Raw genomic sequence first — 24,838 nt, 5'->3', positions numbered from 1 at the left:
GCCACCTCACAGTTCTGAGTGCACATGTGCAGTGTGATGCATTGTGGTCTAAGGTCAAAGTTTAAGGTCCCCAACAGCCATTTGTTCAAACGTATCGGGCCTTAACCTCTGATCGTACCACAATGACATGTTTTGCCCCCCTCCCCCTTCCTTCAGCTCAAGAGCTGGTGTCCGCCGACAAGCGCAGTTTTGTGGGGATGGTCATTTGGATCTTCTTTGCGCTTGCGTACTCGCTTCTTGCTGGGATCGCCTACTTCATACGAACTTGGATGTGGCTTCAGATCGCCATCACCATGCCAATACTATTCTTCATCTCTTTCTGGTGGTAAGTTAATTAAGTTAAATCAGATAATGATTAAAAGATTTTAAATGAATTCAATTGTAAATGTATATTTGTCTTCTTGCCAGTTGTTGATTGTTCGTGACCAAATGGACTAAAATTCCACCTTACATTTTTCAACACTGATATGTTCTCCTATTATCGGAGGGAGACTAGTAACTGCTTTATTGTTATCCTGTATTGTTCAATGGACCAAAACGCGGGTGGCATCAGATCAACCTCTAAAATGAATAATATCTTATAACAAAAATCACTTACTACTTTGTTCTAATAATACGACCATTTTATATGGGAGTATCAGGTATAGACTGAACAAACCAAGACTGAGGACCATATTGCTACTTACTTTTCATCACATAGTTTTCGTTTACGTATAGATGTACTCAGCACTCAGTAGCTTTCACTTCTCTAGAAAGCACTGCTATGGAAACTTCAGATAGATGAAAACCCTTGCTATGGCGAAGATACCCCTCATGTTCTCCCAAATACTGAACTTCAGTTTACGCATATCATTAATCCAATCTCCAGGCTTATCCCAGAGTCACCACGCTGGCTAATCTCTAGAAATCGTTACAAGGAGGCGGCGGCCATTTTGCGGAAAGCGGCGGAGGTCGCCAAGGTCACAATGCCTGAGGAAGTCTTCTATGATGCAATTCCTCTGACCCAGGTGGTTATATTTTCTCTACATAGAGTGGTGTTCATACAGTACATAGCTAAAACTTTGTTATCTCACAAAATAACGTTAACTAAGCGCAACGAATGTTTCAACTGTCTTACTACACTACAGTCACCCCCCCCCCCTCCCCCTCCTGTAACAGCCACCACTTTGTTTTGGGGACTCAAAGTAGCGATGTAAGACGTAACCTGATTGGCTGATAGCTTCCCAGCGACCTTTTTGTTTTTTTCCACAAGATGAGCTTGTGGCAATCCTCTGATTTGCTGAGAGCTGTTTGGTGGTGACGTCACCAATAGTTGGAAAGTGGGGTCAAAAGAGCAGTGTCGATTATTAGAGGCTTTGCCAAGAGAATCGGGCCTGCTGGGTAATGTAGGAGGGTGATTACAGTCTTCTTCAGAGCTCAAATGACCAATCATCTATATCACGTGACTTACGGTCACGTGACGTCAGCAATTGGCCAGGAAGTCGATACCACCCCCTGTCTCTGTTGAGTGATTGCTGGTGTGCCCTGAGAAAGATGGTGGTCAATATCACCTTCCTGATCCTTTACGTAAATCTCAGCAAAGTTTGAGCTCTGTACTTGATATTATTTGTTCTTGTATTATCCACTTGTATTTAGGTAGAGGAAAAAAACCCGAACGAGAAGAAGCTCTACACATTTGTCGACCTGTTCAGCACCCCGAATCTTCGGAAGTGGACTATCAACATCTTCTTCAACTGGTCAGTGAAACGTCGTGTCTCTTTGACATTCTATCTTAGCATCTTACTCTTACTCATAACATAACTCTCACTCATAACACCACATTGTAAAATAACATTTAAAAATCCGACCATAGAGATCATGATCTTTTGAAAACTGAAACGTAATGTGTTCTATTTCTGCAGGATTGTCAACACCCTGGTGTATTATGGGATATCCCTGAACACATCAGCCCTGAGCGGGAACATGTACCTGAACTTCGCCTTGTCCGGATTAGTCGAGATCCCGGCCTACCTCATCTCCATCTTACTCCTGAATAAGTATGTTGAAAGTCCATATAACATATGTAGTGTGTCAAATTGCGAACATTCGCTCAACGAAAATGGTTGTAGAGCATTGCCGTTGGTTAGGTTTGGTCAAAGTTGACATCTTAAAAAATAAATGAGTGTGGGTTAACTTAACAATGTTCTAATCTACATCTGGGTATATTCGTCAAACCCTAATACTGAGCTAACAGGTTTCAGTTCAAAGATTACACCTTCATTCCCTTTTCTTGATGTGTTTCTGTCCGTTGCAGGTTCGGACGACGTTGGCCGCTGTGTTTGCTGCTTCTGTTTGGAGGCGTCGCCTGTATTGTGGCCTTCTTCATTCCAAAACGTGCGTATGATTTTACCTCCACAAATAAATCATTTTCTTTGTTGACTTTTTTTTATGTATACCGGACCATACTGCTGCCAAAGATGCCAGGGTGTATAAATGGCAGTGAGTAATTTTAACTAAAAGGACCTTGTAGCTGTCAGTTAGGGATGACGTAACCACAACTAGTAAGATCGTCATCAATCTTCTCTCTATCGGGACGGGAGGCGATATCGACTTCCAACAACCTTAAACCCATTGTTGACGTCACACGTGCGTAAAGTCACGTGTCCAGGGCGATTAGGTGAGATAGCTGAAGAGAACTGGGTGATTCAGTCGAAAATTCCGATGAGTCCAATTTTTCTAGTTGGTAGACAGTTCAAACGTCATCCATAGTCGTCATCAAATATTATTCTCTGTCCTTCACAGACCTTGGCTGGATGACCACCACCCTGGCCATGACCGGCAAGTTTTGCATCACCGCGACCTTCGGCATTATCTACATCTTCTCTGCCGAGATCTTTCCCACCGTTGTCAGGTACAGAAACATGTATTGCAATATAGGCTTATTATAGGCTCAACACCAACCTAAGCCTCACTTTGGTGCATGACCCCGAGCTGACCCCGGGAAATTCAAAATGGCCGCCGTAATTGGCCGTCTATTGTTAGGGTCTCATTCCCAAAGAATCCGTCCAAAAACAATAACCGGGCATAAGAGGCGTGTGTTTAGGTGGATCATAAATTGCCTTTTATCGGCCCGACCGGATATAAGAAGAATTTGAGATGAAAGCTTGTTTACAACTGTCAGGATTAGGTAGGAAAGTTTCGTCATTCGAGCGATAGGATACGAGCGATACGCATTTTTCTATGAGTGCTGCGGTCGGCGCTGGCGGTACAACAGCGACCTCGTGCGGATAGTGGGTACTCGCAGTTTGAAATGCGATAAATATCGTTGTCGTGGTTAGTTTTGGGTGAATCTTTTTTTGTTGCATGACGAACACGTGTGCTTCCAACGGAAAGTAAAACGACTCCATCATTTTTTTCGTTTCTAGATTTTTAGTCATAAAGTTGCGTATTTCAACGTAGATTCCAATGGAACAGCCTAACACTGGAATGAGACCTTAGACGAATGAGACTGTGATTAAAACCTAGACTCCTAACCAATACAAATTTGGTGCCAAAGGGCTATTTAAGCATGATGGATGTATATTTCATAGTCGATTTCCAAAATCTGTTACACTGATAATTTGTGACATCATTATGGATACAGGCAAATCGGCATCGGCATGTCATCCATGAGTGCTCGTGTCGGAGGCATAGCCGCCCCCTTCGTGAATCTACTCGGCCGCCATTGGGCCCCGATGCCTTACGTCATCTTCGGAGGAGCGTCGATCGCCGCCGGACTGTTGGTGCTGCTGCTACCGGAAACAGCCGGGAGGAAACTTCCGGGTACCATCGATGAGGGCGAGAACTTCGCGAAAGAAGAAGGCATTGTGGACGAGGATTGATGGAAACAAAAGAGGGAGATGATTTTACAAAAGCCCACAAGGACACTGCAGAACCTGCGAACCCCTTTTTGAACGTGTCCTTGTGGGCTTTGGTAGAATTGAGTTCTGTATCATCATCATGTATGTTTGTTTTGATGTCACCATGCCGAATATATGAACTAGCTTGTGACGATATTTTTCAACATCTTTTTTTTACTTCTTGTTGTTTGTGGTGGTTTTAGAACAGCAATTTTACAGCATGTATATAGTGTTTAATGAAGATTTGGTGCTTGTTTAATTTTTCTCTGTCACTATTAATTAATTCTATTAGATATTTTCCACTCTTTATTGTATCTTCATGCAGAACGGTGTCTGTCAGACAATGATTTTAGAAGATGCTCAGGCAGAAACGACAATAAGCGAACACAAGCCAAAGCGTACATCATCTGAGAGTACTGAGGCACTTGAAAACAAATGCCATCTTTTTCTGTTTCAGAAAGAAATCTTTTTAAATCCTTCATGTTACATGATTCTTTTTTCTCCCCATCACCACTTTCCTTCCTGTCAATCAACATGACCTCATCAAAATCAATCAGATTCAAGCGTCCGTATTGGTCCACGGCAAAGTTCTCGTAGCGGAAGTCGAGGAAGATCACGATCCACTCGGGGTCTTCATTTCGGAATGTGTCAATCATGTTCAATAGTTGGAGGGCTATGTTTGCTCTTTCTTTCCACGGAGACGCAAGGCTGGTGTCAAGTAGTTTCCAACCGTTCTCTACAAAAATGACCCGTCCGCAGGCTCCTAGGTACTTAGGGAAGGGCCAGTTTCTCTCAGAACTGGTAGTGAAATACTTCAGTACCGCTGCCTCTGGATTCATAAGTAGAGAGGTTATCATATAAGCTTGTTCTGTCTTACCCAACTCCCCATTTACATTCTGACCATACGCTTTCTTATGCTCCTCAATCAGTTTATCAGTCATGCAAGACTCCAATGCAATTTGGCCGTCAGTGTGTGCGATACGCCATGCTTCTCGTAGCCATGATAGTTGTGGAGCGTCATCTGCTACTAGTATTGTTTTAGAGACCATTTTCGAGACATCACAATTCCCGGGCACACTAGCATTCTGGCATATAAACTCGTCAAACTTCACCCATTTAAAGCTACCGGCAAGTCGTTTGGCGACTATATCTGTGTCTTCAAAACGTCCGAAGTATACTCCTTTATGTTCTAGTTTTTTTTGTTGGCAACATCCACTGTAAGAGCACCTGCATCGACCTGTTTGCAAAGCGAGTCTCCGAAACATGCAGGACATTTTTCGGTCGCCTTCAGGCGCTTGAGTGTCAGTTGCTGTTCAGGCTGTTTCTCGGCAACGTTTGATTTTGGTGTAACCTCCTTCACCAAGGCATATCCACCTTCCTTTGAAATCCCGTGAACCTAGAAGTGAGATGAAGTAAAATATGGTAAGTCGATGAAGGTTAGACATCCAGGTAATAAAAGAAGAAGAACTTTATTGCGCGACAATTGTAGCTGGTACAATGTATGGCAACTAACGTACATGAGAATTGAACTATTGCTAATTGTTGACAGATATAGAGAACTAATCTAGTCTATGACTAACAATAAATAGTCCATAGAATAATGTACATGCTAACGCTCTAGAATACAATATGTTGGTAACAATATGCTGTGTCAGGAATGTATGATATTGTCTCGTTTTTGCACAGAGTTATATACAAATTTGCCTACAAGCGTTATTACCTCTTCCTCAAATTGTCGGTAATAAGATACGCAATTAAGGTAGCACTATCATTTACTCAAGCAACTTGATTGAATTCGGAAACGGTCAGGCGTTTAAATTTCAGACAGCCGATGCTGTCTGAAAAGTCTGCAGTTTGCAAATTTTGTTCAGTTACTTGAGTAACTGTTACGTATGCCTTGCGTAAAGCCCCCTTCACACTTGCGTGCAAGTCCGTAGTTGCGTATCAACATGTTGTTGGTTTAAGCAAGGACATTGGTTTAGGTGGTTTGCAGCGGAAAAAGTCACAAAGGTGGGTCAAAGAAAAAAACAACTTCTTCCCTGCAAACTTTACTTAAACCAAAAAAATGGATATACGCACTTGAATATACGCACAAGTGTGATAGGGCCTTAAGTATGGTAAGATCCAAAAACATGTCAGCGCAAAAAGAACGGCCCCGTGCAAAAGTGTTGCACAACAAATGCGTTGCCAACAACAACAAACCAAAAGAAAAACCGGATGGGTCAGCAGGTAGGATCCAATATGGCTGACCAGTGTGACGTCACAAATCACAACCCTACCTAACACCTGTTTGAACAATAATCGTTATTACCTCTTCCTCGAGTTGTCCAAGAGCTTCTCGAACTTTCTCCTTGAAAGGATGCTCGTGAAATTTACTCCGTGCATATTTTGTATCCCAATTGTCCAAGTGTCGCTTTTCTGAGTCCGAGTCATCTTTTACCCCCAACTTGCCCCAAGGTAATGTGGCGTGACACCTGCAATTTAAAATACTTGTTCTTTGCCTCTTAGTTTCGTCTCGTACAGCATCTGAGATTGACCCCCTGAGGGCCCTGACCAATAGGAGAATCGTAAACCACAACGCTCAACTTTGACCGATTTTGCGAACAGATCCCCAAGTGCTGTACCAATTGTTTAGTTGCAGACTGCCCAGTAGTCTTTATTTAATCACTATATGTGTGTGAGATCTGTTATACGTTCGAGATACTGTAATTATTTCACCCCTGTAACTATGCTGGGGGGGGGGCGTGGCATGTATCGGTCAACCCTGGTCCCAGCATGTGAATCGAGTTTTCATCTGTTTGTTAACCAGTGCCCTGACTGATATACATTTCTTTAAAAGGCGGATTAACTGTACATGTAGATGCGTGTTACCAACGAGGTTGCGGTCAGTTAAGAAGTATAACTTCATACAGGTCTCCTTCAACTGAAAGTTAAACTTTATTAACATCTGGACTGTACTGCCGTAGGTTGTGGACTACAATGTAGTTAGCTTAGGCAGCAATTATGTTAATTCTGGTAATCAATCCAGTATCTAATGAAAGGTTGTCATGATTGACCGATACATGCCCCCCAAGCACAAAGACTGTATTCGACTCGAGTAGACAACTACCAAAAAAAATTACCATCGTGTTCATAAGTCTCAGCAGAGAATATGTCATGTTAAGGAGCCCGACGTAGTTTGCTGAAATACGTCGCGTTGAGCTGAAATACAACGTATTTGAGTTTTGACCCGAATAGAAAACCATAGACGTCGAGCTGTAGCGCCCGCAGGTCTGCCTCCAAAACGCGGACTTATTTAGCCAGACGTTCTCGCTGTACGGCCAGCAGCAAGTCGGTCTTCTGTTGCCGTAACGTCTCAAGCTCTGCCGGAGCCTGAGGTAAGGTGGACATGTCTGAAGAGATGGGAGGCGACACGATACCTTTGCAGGATTTGCCCGTCTTCCAGAAGGGTGGTCCCGAAGGAGATGGCCGCACCCTTCGAAGGAGCGTTTACTCTTTTTCGGTGACATCGCCTTGTAGCTGCAGAATGGATTGCTGAGCGTGGCTGCGTGCGTGCTTCTCAGCGCAGAGTTTGTTACTGTCACCCGACGACTGCTCTATATATAAGACATGGAGACAATTCCTTGTCACTGACTAATCCTAACAATCTACTGAGTCAGGGTAAATTGAGGATATTCCCCGCTGAGACGTCCGGTGTCCATCTGACCAGGGTGCGCTATCACCCAAGCCTTGGTTTCTCAGAAGCCGAGGTCAGGAGTTCAAAACTTAAATGAACCATATCCATTTTCACATAAAAAAAATTAACAAACTTTATTCTTGAATATTGTAAAATTAACATCACCTGGAACCCATAAATTCGCAAAATATGATATCATATACATAAGAATAAAAGTGGGACGGCGGCAGGTATCGACTTCTGGACACCATTAAACAAACCTAGATGACATGTCCCTAATGAAAACCGAAAGACACAGTTAAAAGTGTGCCGAGTCTTAGCCCTACGTTAGATAGCAATATATAGCTTTTATGTATAAATCTTATAAACACTTATCTGAACATGTTAGGTTTTTGTTTCAATGGCATACAAACTTTGTTGATATTGGTTGCACCATACTGTAAATTCGAAAAAACAACAACTTAAAACTGGCTGATTACCAGTTAAAACTCAAATCCCACCTCACGTTTGTGAATATTACAAATGTGTTTATCCACTAGTTAAGATTCAATTCTGTTCCTCTATAATCCCACCTTGATAATATTCACCACATCCACCGATTAAGATATCATTTCTCTTCTGCAGGACCATCAAAATTGAGTTCTTCCATCAGCTTGGTCCTCTTTTCCATTTTCCGGTGTTTCCAAACTGTGAAAACACTTATGATCATCGAGCCCGCAAAAACTAGAGTTCCACCCACAAGTTTCAGCGTACTAGGAATATCAGACAGAATAAAGTAGTCCAGAACAATTGAGATGGGTACAGTGATCACGCTAATGGCGGTAGATACGCCTGCATTTTCTAACTGAATGCCAGCGTACCATAACAACATTGACAGCACAAAAGTCACGCTTACGCCGATGAGGTAGCCCGCGGTTTGCAGCGACATCTTCCACACAGGCGTCTCCAAAGCGTACGTCAGTGCGGGTAGGTAAAGACATCCCGACGACGAGATACCGAGAAGAAAGAAGAGAATGTGGACATCTTGCATGTCCATGAGATACTTGTCACACACGTTTAAAGGTGCTCCTACGGCGGCCGCCAGCAGAGGAAGAAGAAACGTCAAGACGTTCACACTGACTCTGTTTCTCCCAACCAGGAGATTGCATCCAACAGCAACGACACCGACGAAGTTCAAGAATATTCCGAAGATATCCAACAGCCCAAGAACTTCTCCAAGAAAAATAAAACTGACAATAACTGTTAGAATTGTTTCGGTCCCCTGACGAATGGTGTGGGCGATGCCGGGGACTGTATAGGTGAGGGACATAATCGCAAGGCCAACCTGAAGGTTATGGGCTGCGGCAACGAGAATGAATACTGCGATCTGTTTGCAACTTAGTCGCGTCAGTTTTGGTCTAAAGATTGGCCAAGCGATGACGACTAGAATTAAAAGAGAAAGTCTGTTGAGAAACAACATCTGAAGTCCTGGAATTCCTTCCTTGCTAGAGAGGGTGACGAATTCATTGGACAGACTTTCAAGGGTGGCAGATAGTAACAGGAACACCACACCTGCCCACACTTTATAATTACTGCTTTCCATGTTTACTATTCGCAAGTCTCTGGTGCGGTGATTAACACTGGAAAAAAATGGAAAAAAAGGTAACATAATTAGCATCACCCTTTTTGAGACATCAGATATAAAGGATCCGTTCTTTTTACGCAACTTTTTACCACGTAATACGACCAAGACCCGAAGCGTTCTTGAGGCAATGTGATAGTGTGGTCATTTATTCTTCGACTCCAATTAGCCATTACGAGAGCCGGAGGCCAACCAAGATGACATGTAAGTCGGAATGACAGCTGGATTGTAACCCATATGGATAGATGAAATCTAAAAATTCAATTTTCACATAAAATGTACCACCGCGATAACCACCTTTCGTTTTAAAACGTGGGAATAGATTGGTCAATAGCATCTTTTGTAGAATGTAGCTAAAAGGTAACATCGTTTACATAACATATTTTTACATAACATAACATAAGGTAACATATTTTTCAGGAACCACCGGAGTCGAATAGGGACTACAAATCTGTCATATCAAACCCATCTATGGTCGAATTTCCATTTTGTCCATCCTCGATTTAGGCAGCAACAACAAAAATTAGAACCTACTTCTATTCCGGGTTGTCGGAGAGGAGCAGAAGTTGTCGACACGAGCAGACCTCAGGACATGTTTCAGCGTTCTGGTCTTTGATCCGTGTTAACAGGGGAGGGGACAGAACGCGGTCTTTCCAGTTCGGTCCGTGAACTAACGGAGGGTGCTGCAACTTCGGCATACTCCCAACTTCGGCAGGATTTTTAATTGTCTCGTTCTGCAGAAGTGAGACATCTTTTTTTTCTCATCCACGGTGCTGAATAAAATTGTTAAGAACCCAACTTCATGCATAGAGCTGTCGTCTGAATAAAACAGGGATTTGTGTACAATCAACTGATTTTTCTGCCACGAGGAAAATGTGGCGATTAAAAATGGCTACGTTCGATGCAAGGACATTGTGTAGTGGCAACTCTTACATGGGGGGCTGCATGCCCTTATACGTAGAGCGTAATGAGCCGTTTTAATTTTAGTAGAGCGTTGCCGACCACTCCAATTCAACGTAGAGCGTAATCTGCGTATTTTACGTTGAACGTTATTGACCACTTTAATTCTACCCGGAATTTAGCGTAAAACGTACTTGATGAATTGTGCGTAAAGCGTTGTCAAACTTTTCTAACCTTGCTCTAAGTCACAAACGAGTGCGCAGTCTGTTTTGTTTTGCTATCCCCCCTTTATACAATGGAACAATCCTCCGAACTCGTTCCCAACATCTTGTTTTTAGAAGTTTGACACTTTTGCTGGTGCGCGGAAGAGCCACTTGGCTAAAAATGGAGACCGGCCTGGGGGACTCCTTAAGTGCAAGGGATTTAAGCCTGATGATGATGATAATGGTAGTACATGTAGATAGCTAGCTGCAGACCAACATGTAGTAAGGGTGATCAGTCAATGTATGAATTGAACCTTCTTCTACAATAAAGTTGTTGATAGAGGTTATCATACAACATATAATGCCCCGGAGCCAATGGGCATAATTGTAGTTGTCTTGCTGACTGGAAGGACTGCATTCTTTCCCCTCCGCTATTAATCCTGATCAAAGACCAGAACGCTGCTGAAACATCCTGACGTCCGCCCGTGCCGACAACTGCTGTTCCTCTTCAACAGGAAAGAAGTAGGTTCTGAGATTTTTTGTTGTTCTTTCATTAATCCGATCGCGGTCTCACTGACACGTTTTTAACTAACTGCGGGGTTCGTCAAGGCTGTAATCTGTCTCCAACTTTGTTTAATTTATTTATCAGCGACATAACAGATGAATTTGATCATGCTTGTTGCAATTCTCCTGTACTTCACAACATGAAAGTTCCATGTCTTCTGTACGCGGATGATTTAGTAATATTTTCCGAGTCCCAACAAGGCTTGCAATCATGTCTGGATAGATTAGAAAAATATTGTTTATACTGGAATCTGAAGGTGAATTTAAAAAAGACCAAAGTAATAGTCTTCTGTAAAGGAGGTCGATTACCAAAAAATTGTTTCTTTATGTTCAATGATAATGTCATAGAAATTGTAATGTCTTACTGTTACTTAGGTATAGTTATAAGCGCGGCTGGTACGTTCAAGGCAAATAACAAACAGTTATGTAGTAGTAGTAGACTGGTTTTTTTATTCAGAAACGAACAACAAGATTACCATCCTCCTGGCAGCCCCTGGGGAGGCTGAATTACGAGGATGTTTACACGATCGGTAAAAGAAACATTTTCACACATCGCAATCGCCTTTGGTGACATACCATGACATTATGATTGCATTATAAAACTCTCAACGATAATACTTGATTAAAAATCGATTTTTAAAAAAGCGCTTCACATATGTAGTATCACAGTGGCCTCATGGGCACCGAAATGGACGCAACAAAATAACAGCCCAAAAGATACGGTCACTAGATGGTCTAAAATCATTGACATCTAAACCGTGGCAATATCATGAATACATATTATACATATACATAGAGTCGTGTTTGTTTAGAGTTCATTGAGCAGTTCAACAATGGCAGGAATGGCGCTCGTCCTGTAGCGCTTTGATCCAGAGGGTTGCTGGTACCGGGCAGAGTTGCGCAGGTTCCTGCCGTGCTGTTGGCCGCGGGTAGGGGGCATCCAAGAGCAGAAGCGTGCGGACTTCTCCACTTTAATAGTGAATTCATTACACAAGTCCTGTCTCCGGCTTGCTAGGCACGGGAGATCAAGTCGCTTTAGTATCTCTGAGTATGAGCTATACTGGCATCCGAGGATCATTTTGCAAGCTCGTTTCTGTTCTCGCTCCAAAGCGGCGGACTGATTTTGTGTGAGTGCTGAACTCCAACAAGGGGCGGCATACTCGAGTATGGGGCGAATGTATCCACAGTATATGAAGGTAAGATCCGATGTCGGTACCCCCGATCGACGCAGTCTACTGATGAGGAACAGACGCTTGCTGCCTTTCGACACCATCTCGGCTACCTGGTCATCCCACCGTAGATCAGATCTTATGTGCAGTCCCAACAGTTTGGCCTGCGTGACAATAGTGAGTGGTTCTCCGCCCAGGGTAAGTGCCGGTACTTGTGGGGGTCGACGCATGAAACAGAAATGCATCGCTTTGCACTTTTTAGGGTTGAGGATCATAGAGTTGTCTGCTGACCAGCTCTCAAGGTCATCAAGGTCAGTCTGGAGGGTCGTTGTTCTTGCTGCGGGTCTTGTCTCGCCAAGGTTGAAGTCATCAACATATTTCCAATGTGAGTTCGTAGTTACAGGTTTGGCGTCGTTGATCATAGCTAGAAAAACAAGAGGACCTAACAGAGTGCCCTGGGCAACTCCACAAGTTAGGAACTCCCAGTCTGATAGTGCCCCTTGGTAGCGGACGCGTTGTTTCCGACCGGAAACGAAACTGCACAGCCAGGGGATGAGCGATGGTCTGGCTCCCATGTTGATGAGTTTGGTAATGGCGGTATTGTGGCACACCCGATCAAAGGCCTTTGAGTCGTCTGTGAGAATCAAGGTGCCCACTGACGCTTTCCTTTCAGCCCCTGCGAAGAAGAAGTTTAGCAGGTCTATAAGACAATGTGTGGTCGAACATCCCTTGGAATTCCCAAACTGTTTGCGGTCTATTTGAGATGAGATGTCGGACAGAATCCACGAGGAGACGAACCCTTCACAGACTTTAGCGAATTGGGCCGTGAGAGAAACAGGTCGTACACTGTCCAAATCAGCTGGCTGCTTTTTGGGGACAGGGACTACCGTGGCTTCCTTCCACTCAGGTGGTACCCTTCCCTCCCTCAGGGACGCGTTCAGGATGTCGGTCAGTGGCGTAGAGAGTTCGAATGCGAATTCCTTTATCACTCTGGGTGGCATCTGGTCCGGGCCAGGGGCTTTTGAGACTTTAATCCATTTTAGACGGTTGAACATGTCCCATGTGTTGACTTGGGGCGGTGGTGAAGCCGGCAAGTATGATGGTAGCTCGCTGTAGTCAAGTGGACGCAGTGCCTGGCAAATGGTCGCCAGGTGCTTGTTGATCCCGTTTGCTGCACCTGCTTTGTCAGTTGGTTCTATGCCAGGCACTTGGATGGACGTGGTAGGAGCTGACCAGTTTGATGGTCTTGTGCCACTCGACAGGGCTTGACTTCTTCAGGTGCTGCATGTGATCATGATAGTATGTTTTCTTTCCTCGTTTGATGTCACGAATGATCTTGTTTCGGAGGAACTTGTGGAGCAACCCATGACCTTTACTATGGGCTAGCTGTCTTTTGTGTATCAATGACTTCAGAGAGGTAGTTATCCACGGTTTGTCTCTTTGGTGCAGCTTGGCTCTCTTTTGGGGGAAGAACCTGTCTATGGCTGAATGCAATGCTTGGTAGAATGAAGATGTCTTCTCTTCAACAGCGTCCTTCTCAAGCACCTCCTGCCACCTGTGTGACGTAATCCATTGCCCAAAGTCCCGTACCCTGGAGTCAGGCATGGGACGGACGACCACGTACTAATTGGTCTTGTTTGTTGTCCGCATACGAGTCCCTGGTTGCCACCAAACAGCCTTGTGGTCACTTGTGCCCAATGAGCTAGTCACCTCTGGTGCTTTGTAGTGAGACTTCAAGTTGGTGATGATGACGTCTAGTGTTGCTTCCCCACGGGTCGGGGAGCTGACCACTTGATGTAGCCGATGTGAGCGGAGAAGGCGTTGGTAGTCCAGCCTGTTGTGATCCCCCGCGAATATGAGCCCAATGTCGGGGTGCATCGTTTTTAGAAGATCAGCTGTGTCAACCAGGTGATCTAGGAGAAGTTCTTGGTGTCTTGAGTTTGGTGGAAGGTAAGTAGCACAGACTGCGATGCATGGGACTTGCCGCGGAAGTCTGGGAGGTCGGAGCCACACCCATACGCATTCAAGTTCTGGTGGTACAGCAAGGGACTAAAATCTTTGTTCAGTATCAGACAATCACTAGACAACGCTGATGCTTCATTAACAGTTAAAAACAAACTCTTCGACACATGTGTTAAACCCGTTCTACTATACGGGTCTGAGATATGGGGGTCATTTAAAAGCCCAAAGTTTTGTCCTATTGAGTCCGTACACTTAAAATTTTGCAAATACGCACTCAATCTTCTAAGAACAGCTTGCAACCTTGCAGTATGGGCAGAACTAGGGAGGTACCCCCTTCACCTAGAGGCCTCCCTAAACGCCATTAAATGCTTTCTTAGGATGCGCCACAACGTACCAGCTGACAGTTTACAAGCCGACGCCCTGTTATGCCAACTTCAATTACAAGCCAATGGCACAAAATGCTGGGCGTCCGGTGTCCGTAGAATGCTAGAGGATGCAATGAATGGGAAAGATACGCCTCAGTTCCATGATACCATCAAGCCATTTTAACAAATGTTTTTTTCTTCATTATATTAAAAGCTAAGTTCAAGACATCCTGGTGCATTTATTTATTCGTCAATGTGTACGTCGTATTGTGATCAAATATGAAAAAAAGTAACATAATTAGCATCACCCTTTTTGAGACATCAGATATAAAGGATCCGTTCTTTTTACGCAACTTTTTACCACGTAATACGACCTAGACCCGAAGCGTTCTTGAAGGCAATGTGATAGTGTGGTCATTTATTGTTCGACTCCAATTAGCCATTACGAGAGCCGGAGGCCAACCAAGATGACATGTAAGTCGGAATGACAGCTGGATTGTAACCCATATGGGTAGATGAAATCTAAAAATTCCATTTTCACATAAAATGTACCACCACGATAACCACCTTTCGTTTTAAAACGTGGGAATAGATTGGTCAATAGCAACTTTTGTAGAATGTAGCTAAAAGGTAACATCGTTTAAGTAGTTTCTTCCTTTTGGCATATCATTCAACATATTTTTCAGGAACCACCGGAGTCGAATAGGGACTACAAATCTGTCATATCAAACCCATCTATGGTCGAATTTCCATTTTGTCCATCCTCGATTTAGGCAACAACAACAAAAATTAGAACCTACTTCTATTCCGGGTTGTCGGAGAGGAGCAGAAGTTGTCGACACGAGCAGACCTCAGGACATGTTTCAGCGTTCTGGTCTTTGATCCGTGTTAACAGGGGAGGGGACAGAACGCGGTCTTTCCAGTTCGGTCCGTGACCTACATTAGGGCACAGTGGTCAGTTGCTAGGGACATACATTTATCATCTTTCTGGAGTGAGAAAGCATGGTTACCATGGATCAAACGTCATCCATAGTCGTCATCAAATATTATTCTCTGTACTTCACAGACCTTGGCTGGATGACCACCACCCTGGCCATGACCGGCACATAGCACAACAGAACATGGCGGAAACAGAGCGTGGCGAGGAAGCTTTGGTGTTCGGTAATGCGCCACATGGCGGAGACAAGGATGATGTGCAGGTTTGTAAACACTGACCTATATATGTCAGACCTGTACTAATATCCAGAGATCCAAAGTAATTTAGGATTGCGCTTCCACCAAATTTGTTGACATAAATTTTAATCATATCAAACCTGATTAATGGATTCCGTGTGGTAAAATGTACAATTTTGCCTTTTAACCCTATCCAGATTGGGCTTTTTTGCGATAAATGGGACTCATTCGCCCCCCCCCTCATAACTTCTGAACGGTATGACGTATCCTTCCCAAATTTGCAGGGAGTGATGTTCATGTAAAGTTGTATAATTCCTCGAATTTTGGTGACGATATGACGTAATATGACGTAATTATGACGTCATTGATGTGATTTTATTGGCTAAATAGGGAATTCCCGTAATATCTAAATGCATTAAACAAAATAGTATGTATTGTTGATTTTAAGGTATACCAAGACATATTACATAAATCGTAACTACGTTGACGCGTAAATGACGTCATTAAATGACGTCACGTGTTGTTAGCAACCCCTTGGGATCCACCATCTTGGATCGGCCATTTTGAAATTTTCAAAGATACTTTTTTTCGACTTATGACCCCATAAAACACTAAATATAGACTAGAAACGTTAATCTAAATGTTTCTGGTAAAGAAAATGCCACGTAGTGACGATTTTGAAGGCAAAAAAGCCTGTTGATACCTAAAATAGGGTAATGGTCCGCCATCTTGGATTTTGACCGATTACGTCATCAAATTAGCATAAATTATGAATATTAAATTATGAAAGTTACATCAAATTACATATGATGCTATACATGTAGGAAAACTAGTGTGGTTGAGCAAGAAAACCTAAGAAATATTATTGTTTTAAAAAAATCAGTGATTTTTGCATAAAATACCTTTCAGAAACCCGTTGCCATGGCAACACGAAAAATGATGAACTTATAAAATTAGCATAATATTGTTGCCAACTAAATTTTAGGAAAAGTCACCAAGTTTGGTAGTCCTAGCGTATGTCGTTCGGCAGTTATACAATGTCAAAGTTGGCGCGGGCACTTTTTCTACCCCCCCCCCCCAACCGCACACACAACCATACACACACACACGTACAACCACACACACACACACAACCACATACACATACAACCACACACAACCACACACACAACCATACACGCACACGTACAACCACACACACACACACACACACACAAACACAAACACACACACACACACACACAAACACACACACACACAGATACACAAAGAAGAATACATTCATTTTTTTGTTTGTTTCCCTTATTCAGTTCAAAGTCAACTACGATCTAGCTTTAAAGTACCTAGGCGGATTTGGACCGTGGCAGAAGAGGATTTTCTTTCTCCTCTGCCTGCCTATTGGTATCAATTACCTCCCGTTATTTGCCATCGTCTTCATTGCCTACGAGCCCGACTTCCACTGCCGGGTCCCCGAGGCCAGCTTCTCGGGCCTGAACGCGACCCCAGCCGAGCTGCTGAACGTCACCATCCCCTGGGAGCTGAGGGACGGGGAGTGGAAACGGAGTCAGTGCAAACGGTTAGTTTCCCTCTCTATCTCTCTCCCTGTGTATGTGTGTGTTGTATGTGCGTGTGTGTGCGTAAGTGTATGTATGTATGTGTGTGTGTGTGTGTGTCTCTCTCTCTCTCTCTCTCTCTCTCTCTCTCTCTCTCTCTCTTTAGGTGTGTGTGTGTGTGTGTGTGTGTGTGTGTGTGTGTGTTAACTGTAAGATAATATAGTACTTATACAAAATCACCCGTATAATCAGTTTCAGCTACAATCTTCCCAACGGTGCACTCTACGCCACCTATCGAGACTTTGTCGAAGCGCACCCAGTGGCCAACCGGACCCAAATCAAATGTGACCAGGGATACGAGTATGATACTTCCGAGTACAAGAGCACTATCGTTGCGGACGTAAGTCATTTCTCCGGTACCCCATAAAATTGCTATGTAACTGCAATCAAGAAAATTCTGCTGGTAACCACCAAGAAAGTAAATCTAAAATTAAAAAGCATTTAAAAGTTTTGTCCATAAATGGTAGGGGTAAGTGCCGGTCCAGTTCGTTACTAATTATGGTGATCTAAACCTTGCATTTAACCTCTCAGCCCTGTATTGGAAAAATAGCAAACTGCAACTCTCGGCAGACTATCAGTAAAGTCTCGCGAGACCGGCTGCTATATCATCAATTATTTATGGCAACAGTAGTAGGATGTATCATGAATCTGTATCGATAAACAGACATTTAAAGTTTAAGTTCTTCTGCATACGAGATGTAACAGGGCCTGGAGCGTCTACCATTCGGTTCCAACTCTGTTGACCTCAATACGACTGTAAAAAGCTTGTTCACGATGCCGAGTACGCATTCGCACGGTCAAAGGTGAAGGTCCCTGACTTCTACACAGTTCTGGTCTCGACCATTGCCCCGATTTGCATAGCAACGATCATACGTATTTTGTGTTTGCCTAAGGGACTTTCACCTTTGACCTTGCGCATGCGTATTCGGAACCGTGCTTATTACTGTCGTATGTAGGTTGCGGCCATAAGGCTGTATGTCGTTTCTCTCCAGTGGGATCTTGTGTGTGACAACAGCTGGAAGGTGAGCATGGCGAACTCCGTGTGGTTCGCGGGTTTCATGGTTGGAGCGGTGTTTGGCGGGCATGCGGCAGACAGGTACGTCTGTAGTTCAAGAAGAGATAGACTGTTTACCTCCAAGGCATTTCGGTGTATAGCCAAAAGGCGGACCCAGAGGAGGATTTGCAACTGTCCCAGAATTCCTTGCAATACGTATTTTACATTACATGTGTGTATTGCAAATGTTTCTTGCAAGGAATGCTGGGACAGTTTCAAATCCTCCTCTGAATAAAACCCCTAATATAATATTATATACATACATAGTTAGCCGCAACACATCATACGTCAGATTTCGAAAGAATAACTTGAAATACTGTCTTCTTAAGGTATTTCGTAATACATATTTTAAGTATCATGCAAGGCTAAAGGATGATAGAGTTTGATAAAGTGATGATATCTTATGAACATGCCGTTAACGTTATTTGTCATTCGATATGTCAACCATAACTTGTATGGCTCTAAGATTCATTCTGCTTTGAGGCATGTTACTGAAAATCACATGTTTCTTTTTTGGCGACACCTCCAAGATGGGGCCGTAGACCGGTGCTGCTGTCTTCCCTCGTCGGTTGCTATGTGTTCGGGATGGCATGTGCTTTTTCGCCTAACTACATCACCTTCGTGGCCTTCCGGTTCTTCATAGCTGCAAGTGGCATGCTTACCTCTCTCGTCGCTTTTGTGATGAGTAAGGAAAATTGTTTTTCTTGTATGATACAATTTAGAATATGATAGCACCTTTATTGAGTAAGGCAGGTTCTTGGTGTATGATGCAATTCTGAAAACGATAACAACTTTCTTGCTCAAAAATAGTATAAGATATATCATATGGCAATTCTAAGAAACTAGCATACCCTACAAGAGACCATGTAGTATGGTATGAGACAATATACTTGTGCATTCTTTTATGGTCTTATCACTTTTTTTGTGTACCGCCCATCTAACGTAACATAACCTAATTACGTGCGGGAGCAGTTTACGTCCACTTTGGGTCATGTCCACATGTAGAGGTGTATTATGCCGAAGCCTGTTCTCATGAGCAACAAAGAACGTCATAAGTATGATCCTTAGCCATCTCTCTCTTTTATACAAAACAATGAAAAAGGTTTACGTCCAGCGACATAGCAGAATAAACTCCTGAACTAGCAACAACAAGTTGCACGGAAGCGTCATGCATGACGTATTTCATATGAAATTCGACCCCGCATAATTCAGCATGTTTTTCTAACTTACACGATAGCTAGTATCTTTTAAACGTAGCTGACGTTAAACCTTTCTTTGATATTCAGACTGTCCGTGGTGATTCGAGGTTTGAAACTCTTGCCAATTTTAGGAAGGTTTGATACCACCTAGCGACCCCCGCTCAGATGATACATTTTTGCACCGCATGACATAATGGCCATGCGTTTATCACGTGAACGCTACGTGCTGCTGATGTCGGGGAAATTCAGAACACAAATATTGCATTCTTCCATCGCGTCAGGCAAGCGGATGGACAAACATAGTGACTTAACTGTCATTTGTCTGTAGACTACTTTCGACAGTTACAGTGCATTTTTTTGTTGTCTATGTTCTTCAAGCATAGCGCTAGAAGGGAAAAGGCTGACGTGGACGATAATGGGTTACCCTAGCACAATTCTACACCATAAAACCCAGTATAAATACATGCTCGCACGACGTTAAACAGGCGGAGAAAAACTTACAGACCATGCATTTTTCTTGTTAGAAGAGCTGATATTTCTGCCCATTGGTTTAACATTTGGCTCTGTCCGCGCGGTTTTAAGAAAAATAACGTTTTGAATAAATCGGACGTTAAATGGTAACGTTACGTTACAGTGTAGGGATTGTCATATGTCAGTATATGACTAAATTTGGTCCTTTTCATTGAGGGTTATTTTGGCAGAGGACGACATATATGCTAATATTGTATGACAGAATCCTTTATTATCTCCATGAAAAAAATGGAGATATTGTCTTGGGTGTGTCTGTGTGTGTGTCTGTGTTTCCGCACTTCTGTAGTCAGCAGGTCACCATGGTCAATACCGACCGACGGAGGCCATATGTGTAGTCAACATAACTCAAGAATCTCTTGATAGATTACGATCATATGCGATATCTTGGCGGGTGTTGTGAAGCCGAAACTCAAAGTCTATTTTGGGCCCCTGGTATGTGACCTTGGTACTGCAGCAGAACTTTCGTTTTTGTATCTTTTGACCTGGACGTGCTATGGTCTTGATTTTTTGGTGGTAGATAGCTTGTGATGTAATAAAGAAGTGGTGTACCGTGCAATGTGATGCATTGTTGTCTAAGGTCAAAGTTTAAGGTCCCCAACAGCCATTTGTTCAAACGTCTCAGGCCTTAACCTCTGACCGTACCACTATGAAATGTTTTGCCCCCCTCCCCCTTCCTTCAGCCCAAGAACTAGTGTCCGCCGACAAACGCAGCTTTGTGGGGATGTTCATTTGGACCTTCTTTGCGCTTGCGTACATGCTTCTTGCTGGGATCGCCTACTTCATACGAACTTGGATGTGGCTTCAAGTCGCCATCACCATGCCGAACTTATTCTTTATCTCCTTCTGGTGGTAAGTTGTTTAATGTTGTGTGTGTGTGTGTGTGTGTGTGTGTGTGTGTGTGTGTGTGTGTGTGTGTGTGTGTGTGTGTGTGTGTGTGTGTGTGTGCACTATTGTCTGAAATGGCCTTTGTTGTGAAATATGTGAGATTTGTCTTTTTGTCAGTTATTGATTGTTCTGTGACTTTGCCCCAAACTGCACCGTACGTTTATCTTTATCCCTGATATTATTAGAGGCAAAATAACTGATCCGTCATTATAATATGTTATTCTTGGGACCGAACAGTGAGTGGCATCAGATCAACCTCTATTAGGGAAGATATTTCGTGACAAAAACGTCATATACTATTTTGTTTTTATAAGAAAAACACTTTATATAAAGTTTGTATTAGTTATGGACTGAACAAAACAAAACAAGACTAAGGACTATTGCTATTTACCGTGTCTATCACATAGTTTTCGTTTGCGTGTGGATGCACTCAGCACTCCGTAGCTTTCCCTTCTCTACAAAGTACTGCTATGGAAACTTCAGGTAGATGAAAACCCTTGCTATGGGAAAGATACCCCTCATGTTCTTCCAAATATTGAACTTCAGTTTACGCATATCATTAATCCAATCTCCAGGCTTATCCCTGAGTCCCCACGCTGGCTAATCTCTAGAAATCGTTACAAGGAGGCGGCGGCCATTTTGCGGAAAGCGGCGGAGGTTGCCAAGGTCACCATGCCCGAGGAAGTCTTCTATGATACAATTCCTCTGACCCAGGTGATATATTTTCTCTACATAGAGTGGTGTTCAAACAGTACATAGCTAAAACTTTGTTATCTTACACAATAACTAAGCGCAGCGAATGTTTCGACTGTCTTACTACACTACAGTCACCCTCCTCCCCGTCCTGTTACAGCCGCCATTTTGTTTTGGGGACCCAAAGTAGCGATGTAAGACGTAACCTGATTGGCTGGTAGCTTCCCAGCGACCTTTGTCTTTTTTTGTCACAAGATGAGCTTGTGGCAATCCTCTGATTTGCTGAGGGCTGTTAGGTGGTGACGTCACCAATAGTTAGAAAGTGGGGTCAAAAGAGTAGGGGTGATTCTTGGGGGCTTTGCCGAGCGAATCAGGCCTGCTGTATCATGGAGGAGGGTGATTACAGTCTTCCTCCGAGCTCAAATGAGCAACCATCTATGTCACGTGACTGACGGACACGTGATGTCAGCAATTGGCCAGGAAGTCGATACCTCCCCCCGTCTCTGTTTAGTGATTGCTGGTGTTCCCCGATAAAGATGGTGATCGATATCACCTTCCTGATCCTTTACGTAAATCTTAGCAAAATTTGAGCTCCGTACTTGATATTATTTGTTCTTATCTTATCCACTTGTCTTTAGATAGAGGAAAGAAACCCGAAGGAGAAGAAGCTCTACACATTTGTCGACCTGTTCAGGACCCCGAATCTTCGGAAGTGGACCATCAACATATTCTTCAACTGGTCAGTGAAACATCGCACAGTTTGTTTCATTCGCATTCTATGTTAATATCTTAGCCTTACTTATAACATGACTCTAACTTATAACAGCACGTATTCACAATAAAATGAAATTTAAGAAAAAACATCGATCACAGAGCCTACTATGCCCCAAGGGCTATTGCTCATATATAGGTCATGATCTTTTGAAAACTGCAACGTCATGTATTTTACTCCTGCAGGATCGTCAACACCCTGGTGTATTATGGGATATCCCTGAACACATCAGCCCTGAGCGGGAACATGTACCTGAACTTCGCCTTGTCCGGATTAGTCGAGATCCCGGCCCACCTCATCTCCATCTTACTCCTGAATAAGTATGTTGAAAGTCCATATCACATAATTATGTAGTGTGTCAAATTGCGAACATTTGCTCAACGAAATGGTTGTAGAGCCTTGCCGTTGGTCAGGTCTGTCAAAGCCTTGCTGAAAAAAAAATACCAAAAATTGGCATCGTAAAAAATATGTGAGTGTGGGTTAACCAATTTCTTTATTTCAATCTACATCTGGGTATATTCGTGAAATCCTGATACTGAGCTAACAAGTTTTAGTCCAAAGACTACACCCTCATTCCCTTTCATGATATGTTTCTGTCCGTTACAGGTTCGGACGACGTTGGCCGCTGTGTTTGCTGCTTCTGTTTGGTGGCGTCGCCTGTATTGTGGCCTTCTTCATTCCAAAGCGTGCGTATGATTTTACCTCCACAAATAAATCATTTTCTTTGTTGACTTTTTATGTATACCGGACTATAAATGCTGCCCAATATGCCAGAGGGCATAAAGGGCAGTGAGTAAGTATGGACCATATAGACCATACAACTAGTAAGATCGTCATCAATCTTCTCTCCACCGGGACGGGGGGCGATATCGACTTTCAACAACCTTTGACCCATTGCTGACGTCACGCCTGCGTTAAGTCACGTGTCAAGGGCGATTGGATCAGCTAGCTGAAGAGGACTGGTGATTCAGTCGAAAATTCCGATGAGTCCAATTTTTCAAGTTGGTAGACAGTTCAAACGTCATCCATATTCGTCATCAATATTATTCTCCGTACTTCACAGACCTTGGCTGGATGACCACCACCCTGGCCATGACCGGCAAGTTCTGCATCACTGCTACCTTCGGCATTATCTACATCTTCTCGGCCGAGATCTTTCCCACCGTTGTCAGGTACAGAAACATGTATTGCAATATAGGCTTGTTATAGGCACAACCCCAACCTGGGCCTCACTTTGGTACATGACCCTGAGCTGACCCCGGGAAATTCAAAATGGCTGCCGTAATTGGCAAGAGGTCTAATGTTTGACGAATGAGGCTGTGATTTAAACCAAGACAAATTTGGTGCCAATAGGCTGCTTTAGTATGATGAAGGTTATGTTAGAATTTGAAGAAGGTATCTTTCTTTGTCAATTTCCAATATCTGCTAGACTTATGATTTGTAACATCATTATGGACACAGGCAAATCGGCATCGGGATGTCATCCATGAGTGCTCGTGTCGGAGGCATAGCCGCCCCCTTCGTGAATCTACTCGGCCACTATTGGGCCCCGATGCCTTACGTCATCTTCGGAGGAGCGTCAATCGCCGCCGGACTGTTGGTGCTGCTGCTACCGGAAACAGCCGGGAGGAAACTTCCGGGTACCATCGATGAAGGCGAGAACTTCGCGAAAGAAGAAGGCATTGTGGACGAGGATTGATGGAAACAAAAGAGGGAGATGATTTTACGAAATCCCACAAGGACACTGCAGAACCTGTGAACCCCTTTTAAAACGTGTCCTTGTGGGCTTTTGTAGAATTGAGTTCTGTATGTTTGTTTTGATGTCACCATGCCGAATATATGTACATTGTACTAGCTTGTGAGGATGTTTTTGGCATCTAGTTTTTTTAGCTCTTGTTGTTTTTGGTGGTTTTAGAACAGTAATCTTACAACATGTATATAGTGTTCAATGAAGATTTAGTGCTTGTTTAATTTTTCTTTGTCACTATTATTAATTAATTCTATCAGATATTTCCCACTCTTTACTGTATCTTCATGCAGAGATCCCTCTATCCATGAACATGCCATATCATGCCATAGATATACAGCTGTTTTATAGTATATACAAACGTTGCGACACGCTAGTATTTACAATGTGACATGAATTACAACCGCTCCTCCTACTGATAACTTACAGTACTGCAAGTTTGCAAGACACGTTCTTTTGCATTTATGACTGCATATCTATAGTCAAAATAACATATGTGACGTCGTGGAGGGAATCATTCTGCATTTGCTCGCAAATGTTGCATTTTCTAGTTTGACTCCTGCAATCCGAAATAGACATATGATACTTATCTGTAATGTTTAAGTCATGACATTATCTACATTGTGCTCGCTTTAAACCTAATCCGATTTCCCAAATACCCCGGCAGAGCCTTTGCATATTCAAATTGGTTCTGCATACCTTATATAATGAGCATTGGGTTCAAATAACGAAAGACTTGAACACCATAGGAATGCAGGAACAATGCCGTGGTGATATATTTAGATAGACTCTACCAGTCTCCCCCGGTCGCTGGGAAAATAGTAGAAATTGGC

The 24,838-nt window shown here is 43.2% G+C and overlaps 2 protein-coding genes and 1 long non-coding RNA gene across 3 annotated transcripts in view; 2 read left to right on the top strand and 1 right to left on the bottom strand.

Moving 5' to 3' along the window:
* Nucleotides 1-6,271, top strand: part of LOC136425093 (organic cation transporter protein-like) — a 9,799-nt gene extending 3,528 nt beyond the window's left edge. The window contains exons 6-12 of the mRNA XM_066413884.1: nt 157-325; nt 869-1,007; nt 1,636-1,736; nt 1,902-2,036; nt 2,294-2,373; nt 2,782-2,890; nt 3,623-6,271. Of these exons, the coding sequence (XP_066269981.1) occupies nt 157-325; nt 869-1,007; nt 1,636-1,736; nt 1,902-2,036; nt 2,294-2,373; nt 2,782-2,890; nt 3,623-3,860 (971 nt within the window). The 3' untranslated portion in view covers nt 3,861-6,271. The remainder of the gene's footprint in view (nt 1-156; nt 326-868; nt 1,008-1,635; nt 1,737-1,901; nt 2,037-2,293; nt 2,374-2,781; nt 2,891-3,622) is intronic.
* LOC136425096 (uncharacterized) lies at nt 5,184-10,160 on the bottom strand. Its single transcript, XR_010753979.1, has 3 exons — nt 9,710-10,160; nt 6,190-9,173; nt 5,184-5,274 (listed from the first exon to the last, which is right to left on the bottom strand). It is a non-coding gene; the product is annotated as an uncharacterized lncRNA (long non-coding RNA).
* A 409-nt stretch (nt 10,161-10,569) lies between these two features.
* LOC136425095 (organic cation transporter protein-like) lies at nt 10,570-24,620 on the top strand. The gene is made up of 13 exons (XM_066413885.1): nt 10,570-10,800; nt 15,405-15,537; nt 16,822-17,087; nt 17,317-17,464; nt 18,117-18,220; nt 18,709-18,863; nt 20,589-20,757; nt 21,369-21,507; nt 22,125-22,225; nt 22,444-22,578; nt 22,865-22,944; nt 23,322-23,430; nt 23,720-24,620. Exons 2-13 carry the CDS (start codon nt 15,460-15,462, stop codon nt 23,955-23,957), a joined length of 1,722 nt encoding a protein of 573 aa, XP_066269982.1. The 5' UTR covers nt 10,570-10,800; nt 15,405-15,459; the 3' UTR covers nt 23,958-24,620.
* The last annotated feature ends 218 nt before the right edge of the window (nt 24,621-24,838 follow it).

The sequence above is a fragment of the Branchiostoma lanceolatum genome, chromosome 19 (genome assembly GCF_035083965.1).
Source record: "Branchiostoma lanceolatum isolate klBraLanc5 chromosome 19, klBraLanc5.hap2, whole genome shotgun sequence".
Classification (NCBI taxonomy): Eukaryota; Metazoa; Chordata; class Leptocardii; order Amphioxiformes; family Branchiostomatidae; genus Branchiostoma; species Branchiostoma lanceolatum.
The sequence above is the reverse complement of the archived record's forward strand: the minus strand, read 5'-3'. Positions and strand labels throughout refer to the sequence as shown.